Raw genomic sequence first — 13,718 nt, 5'->3', positions numbered from 1 at the left:
ACGGTTACCTGCACCAGGAGGCAGGAAGGGCCTGATGGCGCAGCGACAGAGGCAGAGGCAGCCCCCGCACTGCTCGGATGCGCTGCGGCTCCGGGATACGCACAGGAAGAGCCTGACCTAAGAGCTGTATGATTTGCGGCATCTTAGCTTTCCACATGGCATGAGAACCACCGACACGAATTAAAAATACGCAAAAGCAAAAGGTCAGTGGTTATAGCTGGAACAAGACAAGGCAAATAGTTCTCAAGGTCTGTGTGCGCGTGACCTTCGGAAGACATGTGCGGTGCAGGGCAAGCAGATACGGGCCCAATGCAGCGACTGCGCACTGGAAGCAGCTGCCAAGGGGGAGGAGTGGAGCAGGCATTTCAGAAAGCTGACAACCCCCCCCCCCCCGCCTGTTCTCTTCTTCCACACGTCCGGACAAGGGCTCACAGAACCGCAGGACAGCTACTGGGCACGCGGCTGGACACAACCCGTCCACTGCCTCCCCCCACAGCCACCAGCCCAGGCTGCCGGGAGGCCTGCAGCCACGCACCGGGCGCAGCCAAGCAGCAGCAGCGGCGGCGGCGCACGCAGCGGCCTTCGGCCTCGCACCTCCATGGGCCCGATCTGCAGGGCAGGTCTTCTCTGAGCTCCAGGGACACGCAGCCCTTCCTCGGCACCGGGCTGACTCCGGTGCGGGGCCGGGCCAGGGCTTGCTGGCCCTGCCCCGTGGGCAGCAGGGAGGGCGACAGAGCAGGCTCACCCGCCTCGCAGATCGCCGGCCAGTCCCCCCGGACCTTCCTGCAGCGCTTGGGCTCCCCTGCGCGGTGTACGGCGGCCAGCAGCCAGCACATTTTTCTCTAGAGGAGACAAAGAGACAGAAGCACCACAAACAAAGGGGGTGTGAGCGAGCCAGCCAGCCAGCCAGCGCACACGCGAGTGCAGAAAACAGCCGCACGGGCGGGTGTGGAGGGATATCCTTTTTGTACAAGATTGATTTATTAACTATGATACATGTCACGTAAGGCCTTTAAGTTTTTACACCATTCCCATTGAGACACATACAATACTCTGTAGCAAATACATGATTTTTGTTCTTTTCAACTCAGCAGAAAAGGGGCTTTTCTGTTTGCCCAGAGCGTTCGACATTATCATGCACTAATTGGATTGGCCCAGGGGGGTGGGGAAGAACCACAAATTGTTAAAAATGTCCTCAAAAGAAGCATAAAACAAAAGATATTCTATCACCAATAACTAAAGGATGTTGTTAGGCTCCTAAAATACAGAGAAATAACCATATTTTTCTTCTTTACATACAGATTTTTGTTTCTGTGAAGAGTGTTTTGGGCACATACTTAGCTGGAACTACTAACACATTTTTATGACCATTAATATTTCTTCCTCTTCAATAAAAAGTGTTAATTCAACATATATAGAAATTATTTTACATGTGAAAATACGAGTACCAGGGGAAAAAAAAATAAGCTGAGTGCAGAACTAAATCTGACATTTTAGGACAAGTTTTATTCCCATACAATTTGAGAAACAGATGGGTGGGCCTTTGCTTTTAATGTACACAGGGGGGAAATTAATTTTCATTTAAACAATAACTTATGCCCTGCCTTAAAACTACATTTAAAATACAATATTTCTATCGTATTTCAATTTAACAAAAGGGGGGGGGTTAAATCTAACAGTTAAGCTAGGATCTATTACACAGGCAGCAAGGGGAACGTACCCTCCACTGAACTTCTACAGGAGACTAGCCAGAGCTGCAGCTGGGACAGACAGACACACCTTACAAGCAGATGTTAACAGCCCGGTCTCCCTCAGATGCACTGGGACTACAATTCCCAGCATCCGGCTGCGCCCAGGCTCTGGGGGCTCACTGCTTCAGCTGCGGACCAACTCGCCTCCCACTGGCCAGGTGACAAACAGATGCACAGAGACCACAAGCCAGAAAACCGCGATGAACTGCAAGACAGACTTGGAACAGCTGCTGCCGGGTTACCCAAGTTAGAGATGAATGATTCAGGCGAGCAACGGAGAACTTTCTTTTTTGAGAACTTAAACAAGTGTGCAAGGAAGCTGATAAATTGTGGAGCTGCTCCGACGCAGCGGCCACTAGAAGCGGAGTGAGTGCGATCACTCGAAATGTTTGCCACGCCACGCTCGGTCACGGCAGCAAAGCAGCCCCGCGCCTTCTCAACAACATCCGTTTACTTTGAACCATCACAGAAAAAAGGGATGTGGGACAACCTTTAGAAACTAAGTCCTGGACGATCAAGGCCGGAGGGAAACCACCCCACTCGCCCTCACTGAACAGAAGCGTCCTGCCACGGCCAAAGGTGGAAAAAGCAAATTTGGCCAATGGAAGGAAGCGCAGTTTGCAGCCTCCAAGTCGAACGTGATCCTGGAAACCAGAGTTTAAGCCAGGCCAGACAAGACGCCTTCCTCTTTGTTCTTCCGTGAAGCCCACCTCCCCAGCGTGTAACAAAACCCAAACCCACACGATTCTCCAACCACCTAACTCAGCTGTGGGAACACCAAAAATATTCCTTCCGCTTGCAAGTGGTATGTAATCGGTGTGGACGCGGAAGGGGGCCGCTGGTGTGGGTGCGAAGGAAAGCTGCTGCGTCTGAGGTGCAGGGGAGCAGTTTGGGTATTAGCAAGAGTAACTAGTTTCAGAAGAGCTCCTTGTAACCAGAGACTCGAGCGACTTGCTCTCTGTCACTCGGAGGGGACAGCAAGTCCCGGACGCCGGCACCGTCAGTCTCAAATGAAGGAACTACTCTGACCTGGTTTGCACGTAACAGTCACATTGTGGGTTAATTCATCAACGCGTCATTGACGGATGCGGGGTGCACGCCACGGCCAGTTTGAATTTTCAGACCCCGACAGGGTGTTGCTGTGTGACATCTGAAGCTGGACAGTGCAAGTTAATGATGAGTTAAGCAACTTGTAGTTAACCTACAATCAATAGCTAGGTTAACTGTGGGTTGCTTAAGCCCTTATCAAGCGACAGTGCCTGGATTCAGATGTAGCAACCCAACTGGTCCGATCAGGGCTGGCGATGCAAAGTCTGTGGCGTATCTGATACACACTGAGGCGGCTCTGGACTGAACTGACCCACAACCTGCTGTTGTTACATGTGAACAGCACCAGAATGTAGAGCAGGGAGCAGGAAGGGGGATCTGCAGCTACCGTCTGCTCCGTCTCTTTCTCGCCGAGAAATAAAAAGGCCTCTTGGTTCTGCATCAAGCCGCCTGCGCCAGGCTGGGTGTTCTCTGCCCGCACTCCTGGGTCATGCCGACGATGACTCCAAGTCTGGGACTGAAGGGGAGGCGGCGGAGGGCGCCGGGGGAAGTGGGCCTCCGGAGTTTAAGAGGAGCGGCGCGGGGGCGCTTACCTCAAGACCTCTCCGCCCAAGTGCTCCAGCGGGCTCTGAGCCTAACCAGAGGGTACAGCTGCCAGGTAGGGGCACGAGACGGGCACGGCTCCTGACCCCGAGACGCGGTGCTGGGAGGGGAGGGGAGGGGAGGGCGGGCCAGCGAGAAGGCTGGCGCACGAGAAGGCATGCTCGCTTCCCAGGGGCGGGATCCAGGCATACTCAAAAGGAGGCTTTGTGGAAGTGGTTTAGATTGGGTCCAACAAACCGCTCTGCACATGCTCAGAGATACATTCAGTGGCGACTGAGTCTTCTGGGCATACTTTGGCGAATAAAGCACTTTTTGCAAAAGGATTGGTCTGTCGCCTTGAATGTGCGAAGGGAGGAAAAGCCTGGCTCACGGCACCGGGATACCAACTTGACCTTTTGAGCAGGCTTGTGGAATTACAGGTGCAATTTGGAAGAAGGCATTTTACAGGGCCATCGTGATATTCTAAAGAATATGAGACACCAGAACCGCCTCCCTCAGCGCACCGCACCTAGCAAATGGGGAAGGATCTGGGAGAAGCACAGCTGCGCTCCTTCCTGCTCCCAGCACAGCACCTGAAGCAGCATCAAAAGGCACAGATCAGCCACGGAGCCCCAGGTGGAGTGTGGCAAGGCTACCTGTGTGCCCGAAAATTCTGCTCTGGGGGGGGGCTGCTTGCGAGGGTGACGCACCCACGTCAGAGCAGTCGGAGGAACCAGGAGTAAGCGCCGTGTGGATGCCTGCAGGCAGGCCAGCATCCGGCCGTGAAGCAGGAGCCAAGGTGCAACAGAGGCCTGCGAACTCAAGGGGCTCCCCACGAGGAATGCCCCCCGCAAGGCAGGCTGGCAAGGACAACTGTCCCGAGTTCAAACAGTTGTCGGCAGAAGGTCTTTTAGGGAGACGCTTCACATCAGACCCTTAGCGAAGGCACAGAAACACACCTTGGTCTCCTCAACAGAAGTCACCTGTCCCAGGTGGAAAGCAAAGCTCTCAGCCCATGTTGTTCGTGGGGGAAGACAAAGCCAAGCAAAGACACACACCGGCGGTCACCAGCCCAAGACCTTTACTGGGCACAGATGAAGTGACCCTCGTCTTTGGCAACTGGAAGGTCAGAGGGCCGTTTTCATCCTCTTTCCTGTGCGATTGTTCTTTTCCTTAGTGTTATACATGCAGAATTGAAGGGAGATGGGATATTCTGCTTTGCTTTTAACAGTCTAACTCCACCCCCCCCAGTTCAATTATTTACACAACAGCTTCATCTCTTAACACATGAGAATATAAAAACTTGGGAGGAATGCTTGCAAGGGATGGCTTTCAAGCAGGCAATCTGGACACAGATACAACTTTAAATGTGGTTCTAAAATAAGGAGTAATAAATCAGCTTATTTATAGGAGAGAAAGTCCATTTGCTGAAGACTTTATGCCGAAAAGGAACAGATCAAAGGAGTTTTATTTTAGAAAGGATTGGGGTCCCCCCCCCAACTCCTACCACCACTGAATTTTAACACAAACATCCTTGAAATGCTAAAAATAGCAATAAACCACAGATTCCGTTTTAAAGTGCGAAGAGAGAGAAAGGATGGCATAGGGATCACTCCCTCGTGGTACCGTGGAAACTCCAGTTAAAACTGCCCCATTACTGACTACAGGTGCGCTGCCCGTCGCCTCTCCTCCTTGCCCCTCACAAGAGTTTACCGGGCACTGCTTATGCTCCACCGCCATTCGCTTCAATGGTGCCTGCGTGGGAAGGAGGAACTGCCCTTCCCGAGCGGCTCTTCTTCCGCTTTGCGGAATCCGTATCCCAGGCATGGTGCAGAAAAATGCGCAGGGCATAGGGGGCTGGGGATGCTGCAATGCCCAACCCTCACTAGGAAAGGGGGGCGGCACACGCGTGCTTCGGGGGCACGAGCCGGGCGCTGGGCAAGGGAGCCGGGGCACGTTCATCCTCACGGGGCGGAAGAGGCTGGGAGCCCGGCAGTGGACAGAGCCCGGCGACGGCATGCAAGCCAGGTCTGCACACCGCGCTTGTGACCGGCTACGCCTGTCCGGCAGTGCTGGCTGGGCCGCTCTCCCTGCAGTGCGGGGTCTGCCCTCAGACATCAAGAGCCTACCGTGGCCCGTCGGGCCTCACGCAGAGACACGCAGCCGGACCGCCAGCCGCCTCCCGCTTGGCGCTGAGCTGCAGGAAGTCATGCGCTGAAGCAGCCGGGGAGAGAACGGCAGAGGCCACGGACGGCGCGCAAGGAAACGAGGCCCCCGCGCGTGGCAAACAGCCGGGTGCGGAGCGGCCCAACCTGCGTCTTACGCTGCCGTTCCATGTAGGCAGAGCCACGGGGTGGTGGGGCTCGTCAAAACTGCTCCGATAGAAGGCCTTCTCTGGCTCGCCACTTCCAGCTCCAGTTTTCTGGGGGGCCTGCACACCACTCCATGTCCTTCCCGCATCATGCTTTACACTAAACACATTTCCACTGGCAACATTTAAAAACACAGTTCTAGCTGTACTTGCTTCAGGTTCCATGCGCGCGGTCTCTGTCTTGCTCTCTCTCTTGCTCTCTCTCTCTCTCTCACACACACACACACACACATACACACGCAAACACACACACAGTGTTCCTGTCAACATAGTGTTCTGAACTAATCATGCCCCAGGTCAGACAGCAAAACATCGAATGTGCTGGCAAAATGCACGCGCGCTTTCCTCTCCTCTCCTCTGCTAAGTGCTAACCCCAATATTCTGCCAGGAGACGGGGTGAGAGATATGTAATGATTTCGCAAATGAAGACAGCAGAACCAGCCAGAGCAGATCTGGGTGTCCCCCACCCTACCTTGCCGGGATACCTCCGCCATGCACAAATGCGCTGCGCAAGTCAAAAGGAGCCACTGTTCCACACTGCTCTGACTGGTCGAAAACAACCCCACCAGCGGACAGTGGAAGTGTTCCATTTTCCTACCATTCCTTGTTACGTTTGTTTCAAGCAGACTCGCTTCCCACTTTATCATTGACTGTTACTGAAAAAGTCAAGGGAAAGTTACACTCCAGCTTTGCCAAAACATAAAAGCCGTTTTTCCCAGACGTGTTGGTCCAGACCTTCTGAGCAGCTTCGCCGGGACGGTGCCAGTGGGCCTAAGCTAACATGAGGGTCCCCGAAACGAGTGAGACATCCAGCAGCGCAGGAGAGGCCTCGGCCGTCGCCCGTGGAATGTGTCGGGGAGGCTCCGTGCCCCGCCGGGCTCCCGCAGATCCTCTCCGCTCCTGCGTGGGCTGAAGAAGGGGCAGGAGGCACTTGCGGCCTCCGCCCCGCACAGTCCGACGTGGCAGTGGTCCAACTGATCCTGCAGGCTCACTCCGGTCAAGACGGGTCCGGACCGGGCAGATTCAGCGTTGCAAGAGAGGCCCAGACCTCTCCTGCTCAGGAGAACGTCCAGCGCCATCCTCGGCCCAGCAGGCCCTTCTGTGTCAGGCACTGAGGCAGAACCGAGGCGCCACGCGGGTCGGGCGCGCCGCCCCGCCGCTGCTCTGCCCGGCCGAAGATCCCAGCAGAGCCGAGCGTGGGGAGAGGGAGAGCTGGGAGTCCGGGCGGAGCCTCCGGGCCCCGTGCCACGTGGGGCAACAGGAGGCGGCCGCGGCTTCCTTCCTGCGCCAAGGTTCACAGTGAATGCTGCTCAGCCTGAAGCTGGGGGGGCAGGAGGGGCTGGAGGGGCGACTGCGGCGAGGGGGGCGGCGTCTGCGGGGGAGACGGCTGGGCCATCGCGGGCGTGGGGGACAGGAAGGGCGTGCTGGCGGGCAGGGCGGAGGGGGAGCCGGGCGGGGCCCCGGGGGGCTCGACGATGGGCCGATTGTAGAAGAAGAAGGGGCACTGCTGGATGAAGAGTTCGATGATTGTCTGATAGATGCGGGTGGCCGTGAGCGCGTCCATGGTGCTGAAGTCGGGCCGCATCAGCGTGGGCCAGAAGCAGATGGAGAGGTTCTCGCTCGTCATCAGGTTGGTCCTGCTGTTGTGGCTCACCCTGCAAGACACGGAGACAGCGCCGCCCCCTGTTAGCCGGGCCTGCTCGTGGCTCCCCGGGGGGGAGCGCGCAGCCCCCCAACTCCCCAACCGGCCTGGCCCTCCTCCAAGAGCACCCACTGAACAAACGCCTGGATTCAGCCAGAACGGGCGCCCTGCATTTTCCAAAGCAGCGATATGCAGGCGAGGGCCAAGGGGCGCGAGTTGGGGGTGGCTGTGGACAGGGCCTTGGCTGCCTTCTCACGAGGGACCCCCCGGCTCAGCTGACTTGGTCGGCTTCAAACAGATGGTAACGAAGCAACATAAACCAGCTGTCTTCAAACTGATATCCTCCCGATCTGCAAGTCTTGCTTTCGGGATCCTCCAGCCAGTAGCAGTGGTTAAATGCTGGGACCCACCAGGAACCGGAGGCGGCGAGGCAGAGACTAGGTGAGCTGCTGAGCAGGCCAGAAGTCCTGCTTGGGCCTGGCCTGCAGACTGTCCATGAACTAACGGGGTCTTAAATGTTAGGCACCTTACTGTGCAAACCAGCCAGCATGGCTAAAAGAATAGCAAAGAGATTATTTTGCTTTTCTCTTTCTAAGTATATTTATTTAAAGGCTGGAAGAAGGCTGTCCGTCCAGATGAATAAACACAGAACGCCAGCACACAGCTTGCAAAATTACATTCAGGCCTATGCGAGAGGGAAGCCCCTCCCCACTCGTCAGAAGTAGGAGGTAGTTGGGAGTGATGCCCAAAACACACCTTCAAGTGTGGCAGGTTTTCACACTCTGCGTTAGTGGCTGCATCAACGGAGCCGAGGGGCTGCTGGCTATTTCAGATCCATTAACGGGGAAGGCAAATACGTCCTCTGCCAAGCAGCAGGGCCCGCTGGCCACAGCTAATGAAACCGGGGAGACAGCAGGCTGAACGGGGCCTTAGCCAGCGCACTACTGCTGATTTCGGGAGCAGCAGGATGCACCCAGGTTAATGAGGCCCCTGATAAATGCAGGCTTGCCTAATTGGGGGAAACGACGGGGAAAAGAGTCACTCCAGGCAGGCTCTGCTGCCCCACTGTGGCTGCGAAATGACCCAACATGCGTCTTGCATGGAACGAGCGCCTCTTAAAAAGCGGGCGGCTAAAAGCGACGGCGACAGCGACGGCCCCACCGCCCCCGTTTGCAGCCTGGCGTGGCAGAAGCGGCACGTGCGGAACATACTTGTTCAAATGGGAGATGACGTATTTGAAGACCTCGTAGTTCTCCTTGGGAAATTTCTTCAGCACCTCTTTCAGTGCATGCAGCTTCTGCTCCCTGTCGTTGATCTCTGTTTAGAGGGGGAAAGGAGGAGAGCTCGGCATCTTTCCCGGCGCAAACGGCCACGTGCGACTGGCTGGCCAAATGCACCCCCGGGAACCTGCCCTCGGAAGGCCTCCTCTGAAGCCGTAGCAGAATTTTATGCAGACAAGAGGACGATCGAGTGACACAACGAGCAAATGTGGACCACTTGTTACAGTGAGGGCTTCGTGCAGGTGGATCACGGCTAACTCACAAGACATTAAAATGACTTCCTTGCTTTTTAAATTCAAGTGCCAGGCCAGATACACGCCGCTTTCATCTTGTGTGGTACCAATCCTGACCTGGGGAAGGATCTTTATGTATTGCTGGAAACTACGGAGGCACAGAATACAATGAAACTGAGCTTCCAGATACTTGCCTCCCTGTTTATGGCCAACTCTGTTCGAGCAGGGAAGCGGGACGCGCTCTCTTTCAATGCTTTATTGCTTTTTTCTTCAAGATCCAAAGAAAAGCCCCACTTCCTGCTCATTTTCAAGGGTCTCAAGTGTAAAATTATGTGAATGTCAATTTGCTAGACATGTAGCAGAGGCTCCTCTTATCTACCCCTGCTCTTCATTCCACTGCATTTTCATAACAGCGCATGGGCATCACAGCAGTGAATGCTATATTTCTCAGAAATCACCAGAAGAGTGCTTCTAAAGCAGAGACAGCAGGTTTGATTCGCATGGTCTAAGCCAGCTGAGCATTTACACGCTGTCCAATGCCAAGGCACTTCCATGCTGGAACAACTCTGAGCATGTCTGAAGTTAAATTCAGAAATGCAGGGAAGAGGAATGGCCGGCACAAGGCATCGTCTCTTGAGACTTTGGCGTTGACCAGAATGCAGTGAGGCGTGAGCAAATGTTTCCCAAAATGTTTTTACATACACAACAGTGACGGTACAGAATAGGACCTCTCACTGCTTCACTTGCTTCAAAGCGTGCTAATAAGCCAAGCATGTTGTGAAAGGGGACTAAATAGGCTGGAAATAGCCGTTTTTATCTTGTGAAATCAGTCAGAAGGCATCTAAGGGAAGCTTATTCGTCATTTTTACAGCACTGTTGTCACCGGCCACTAATTATACCGATTAAAGTAAGCAGCAGGTGCTTCTGTGACACTCCTGCACGCCCGTTCCTATGACTGTGTTACCCCAGGAAAGCATCGCTGCTCCCCCCAGGTATAAAAGGCTATGCTTTCCAGTGAGCAGAAACGGCAGTTTGTTTCTGACACCCGGAGGGGAGACCCACGGGCTGCGTGCAGCCAAAGTACATTTCCTGCCCCCAAACCTGAAATGGAGCATCCTCCGCGATGGTGTGGGCTCTCCTTCGCGGCAGCGACTGCAGCCCCTTCCTCTGCAGCTGCGCAACTCGCCACCAGAAGCCCCCTTTGTGTCGACACTTGGGGCTTCAGCTCTGCCTCCGCTGTGAGTTATGGAACAAAGGGCCAGAGGCCGCTGCTTTCCACAATTACACCTTCTGAAGGGTTTAATTGCTTGCCTTCTGCTCTGCCAAATATTGTCCAAAGCAGCTTTTAAAAATCCCAGCAAGCTCCATGCATCCTATGAAAATAAAAACTTGCTCACCACCCTGGAATTGACCCTGGCTAGGCAGGCAGCAACTGTTCTCAGCAGGGTCAAATTTGTACCCATTAGTTCCTTAGAACTCTGAGCAGGAACTGCTCCTGGGGGAGTGGCCCCTTTGCTCGGATCTGCTCTTCCCACACCTGGCAGCCCTTCATGGTGCCCAGCACACCTCACAGCCTGCTGGGGCTCAGTTTACCTGCTGGGGGCCGCTGCCGTGCCCCAGGGCTGCTTCTGCCTGGTGCCCAGGGCTGCCTGGCTTCCCACAGCAGTTTGCATCACCCAAACCCAGGTGGCAGGGGTTGTCTGAAGACTGGTCAACTTTCAAATAAGTCTAAAATAAGCCAGCTGTTAACTGATGGCTGCCTAGCCTTGTATGTTTCTGAGCCCAGTTCGAGCTAAAAGGCCCTCCAGGGCTTGGGACTGCGATACCCGCTGGAGCACCTCTCCTGCCTGCGATCTCCCAGGTGGGATGCTCGAGATCCAGCCCTGCCCCTGACTACTGCCTCCAAGGGAGCCGTAGTTGGTGGCAACAAGAAGGGCCTTTTCAGCAGTGGCCTCTGGGGACGGAACAAGTTCCCAGCTGAGGTCTGTCTGCTGCCAACTGCAGCATCTTTTTTGGTGCCCGGCTGTCCTCCACCACAGAGCGATCCATCAGGTGACTCTCATTTGGGGCTTTGCAATTTAATCTGCATACACCACTGCAGCTTTTTAACATTTGTTTTGAGCGTGGTTTTCAATGTGGTGAGGCGATCTCTGACGTTCTTGGTGCGGTCTGTTCGTGACACTGTATTTTGTGTGTTTCCGCAAACTGCCCAGAGAGCGTTGCCCACTGGGCTGCATGGAAGTCCTGCTGACAAATTCAGCTGCAGGGGGTTGCCATGCGGGGCAAGGTGGGTCACGAAGCAGCTACTTCGCTCCGTTTCATGATACGCCTCCTTCTGCCAGGAAAAAGCTACACATGCTTTCATTCTATGCCAACAGATATTAAAAGCTGTGACGAGCTGAAGTAATTTGATTTTTTAAAAATCAAAATCATTAGAAAAATTAAAACCCAAAAGATGCTACCTCAGCAATTTGCACACACAATGGATTTTATTTTCCACGCGGTTTTTCTTTTTTCTTTTTTGCCTCTAGATGGCACTATAGCCAGAGGCACATCTGTTCATTACATCCCTCCAGAAAAAGTGTGTTTAAAAATAACTTATTTAAATAAACCTGTCAGAAGAAACGACTTCAGTTCTTCTGAAGAGGAGTTTTTCTTGGGTGGGTGGGTGGGGAGAATAATATTTATTTATTTCCCTAACAATTCATAAAACTGTAAGTCATTTTGGCTAGCCACAGGTTAAATCAAAGGAAGTTTTAATGAACAGAACTGGTCGAATCTGCTTTCGCAGGGCTTCTGCTGCCTGTGATTTCCGTGCTTATAAAGGCTGCTGCCTGTCAAATATTGGAACACTTTTATCAGTCCCTCCAAGAGCACCCTCTTCCCCCAGCTTCCTCATTTTAATCTGGCATCTTTGTAGTTCCCAGCTGGACCTTTTCCAGCTTCATCTGTGATTGGAAAAAAAAGCAGGCACAGCGTCAGAGAAGCAGCCAGTGCTGAGAGGGTTCTAGATCTTTCCCTTTGTGCACACGGAGCTTCTGTAAGGTGCCTCCAGTGCAGCCAGAACGGAAAACGTGTTGCGCATGGATGCGCTACTATCAAATGCCTGGGGGCTGGAGGGCCGTGTGCATCAGAAGCGCCCACCTGCAAAATCTCCTTGGTTTTTTCCCCTTCCAGTGCAAGTCCCCCTTCGAGGCTGAATCGCAACTGCACCTGGCGGGGGGCAGCGCACGCCACAAACGGGCCCAGGTCTCAGAACTCAACTGATTCATGGGAGACGCTGCTCAGATCATCCGTCTTGCCCCATTTCCCTTGAGCCAAAAAAACCGGCCACAGACAAACTCAGAGGCCTGAGCGCAGGGGCTGGAAATGCAGACACCGATCTGAGGCAGCACAGGCGTTTTTGTAAGCGACAGTCTGGAATTCCAAGGGAGGCAAAACTCGGGGGTGAGTTCTGGGCCTTGCAGAGAACTCTGTTAAAGAGCAGATGTGCACAAAACCTTGGCATGTGCGGTCCGCTCGCACAGAACAGCCACAACTCACAGGCTCTTCACAACCCGCCGCGGCTGCATGCCACAAACATTCCGAACACGCAACAACTGCCACGCTCACCATCTCCTGCAAATCGAGGCACGACGGGTTAATTGGGGGGTTAAACAATGCAGAGGTAATCTAAACTGGTTAACTTGGGGTTGTTCAACCTGTGTTTGCGCCATAATAGCCAAGGTCTGTAGAAGAAGATTACTGCGTGCCCCTGCCACAAACAGGGCGAGCAGCCGGGAGGTCCACGAAGACCGTCAAAACCACGCCTCTCCTCACGGATCGGCACATACTCACTGTGAGCCTCCACCAGCTCCGTCTGCATGTTGTAAGGAACCAGGGGATCGGGCAGTTCCGAGAAGAAGCTCTTCATGGCCCCGCCAACCGCGTTCACAGTGAAATCCTTCTCAGCGAGATCCAGACTGTGATCTGCAAGGAGAGCCATGTCATGGCGGCGCCTCGCCAGCCGCAGCCGCCCAGCTGCCGCAAGGAGGCAGGCGATGCACGGGAATCTGGCTGAAGTCCCGGCGCTTACTCTCCCGAGGATCTCACCAACAGCAACTGAAAGGGGAAGGGCCCTCGTCCAAGGGTCCACAGACTTGGGCTGGTTTCGGTTAGCGACCTCAAAGGGGGGCACTGGCAGGACCCCCCACCTCCTCAACCCGCACTTCCTGCCAGCTATGCCACCCAGCGCAAGCCCTGGGAGGCAGAGCCAGCTGTCTGGGGGGCCGCTGGATGCTGGGACAGGCCCGCGCAGCCGGTTCTCCCCTCGCCGCCCGCCTCCTGGCAGGGGGGGCAGTGTGCTGCTGTGCCCCCTTCTGCACCACGTCCCAGTTCAGTTCTCGGGGGCCTTCAGGGGGTCTCCCCCTGCTGTCAGGGGTCTCCCCCTGCTGAGCTCAAGTGCGGGGGCAGCATGAGGCTCTAACAGGACTCTGGAGCCCACGGGGGGGGCGGTTCCCCCCTCACCTCTGCCCAAATTCAGAGGGTGCCCGGGTGCAGCTCATTTGCCAAGATCAGAGGCCGGCTTCTTTCACGGGGTGGAAAAGACGGCGGGTGGGTCTACCGCCCTGTGCGCTCCTGGTGCCGAGGCCCTCGCTGGAGAGCTGCGCTGACGAGTGGGGTGTAGCGGCGCTGAACAGATGTGTGGGGTGTGAGGTGAGTTAGGAGCTGGGTGGAAATGGCATGTTCAGCATTTCCAGCATCTGGAAATAAAGTGCCTACTCAGAGAGCACTCAGGTGGGCCTCGCTCGGGCAGTGGAGCAGCAGATCCCC

The 13,718-nt window shown here is 54.8% G+C and overlaps 1 protein-coding gene across 4 annotated transcripts in view; it reads right to left on the bottom strand.

The window, feature by feature from the left end:
* Positions 1-949: 949 nt before the first annotated feature.
* The window catches only part of ARHGAP35 (Rho GTPase activating protein 35), a 58,429-nt gene continuing 45,660 nt past the window's right edge, over positions 950-13,718 (bottom strand). For all 4 annotated transcript variants that reach the window (XM_044435404.1, XM_044435406.1, XM_044435405.1 and 1 more), the window contains 3 exons: positions 12,744-12,875; positions 8,605-8,710; positions 950-7,406 (listed from right to left, as the gene is read on the bottom strand). In XM_044435404.1, the coding sequence (XP_044291339.1) occupies positions 7,046-7,406; positions 8,605-8,710; positions 12,744-12,875 (599 nt within the window). In that variant the 3' untranslated portion in view covers positions 950-7,045. The remainder of the gene's footprint in view (positions 7,407-8,604; positions 8,711-12,743; positions 12,876-13,718) is intronic.

Source organism: Varanus komodoensis, unplaced genomic scaffold, assembly GCF_004798865.1.
Source record: "Varanus komodoensis strain SLA01 unplaced genomic scaffold, ASM479886v1 scaffold29_3, whole genome shotgun sequence".
In the NCBI taxonomy this organism is placed as follows: domain Eukaryota; kingdom Metazoa; phylum Chordata; class Lepidosauria; order Squamata; family Varanidae; genus Varanus; species Varanus komodoensis.
The sequence above is the reverse complement of the archived record's forward strand: the minus strand, read 5'-3'. Positions and strand labels throughout refer to the sequence as shown.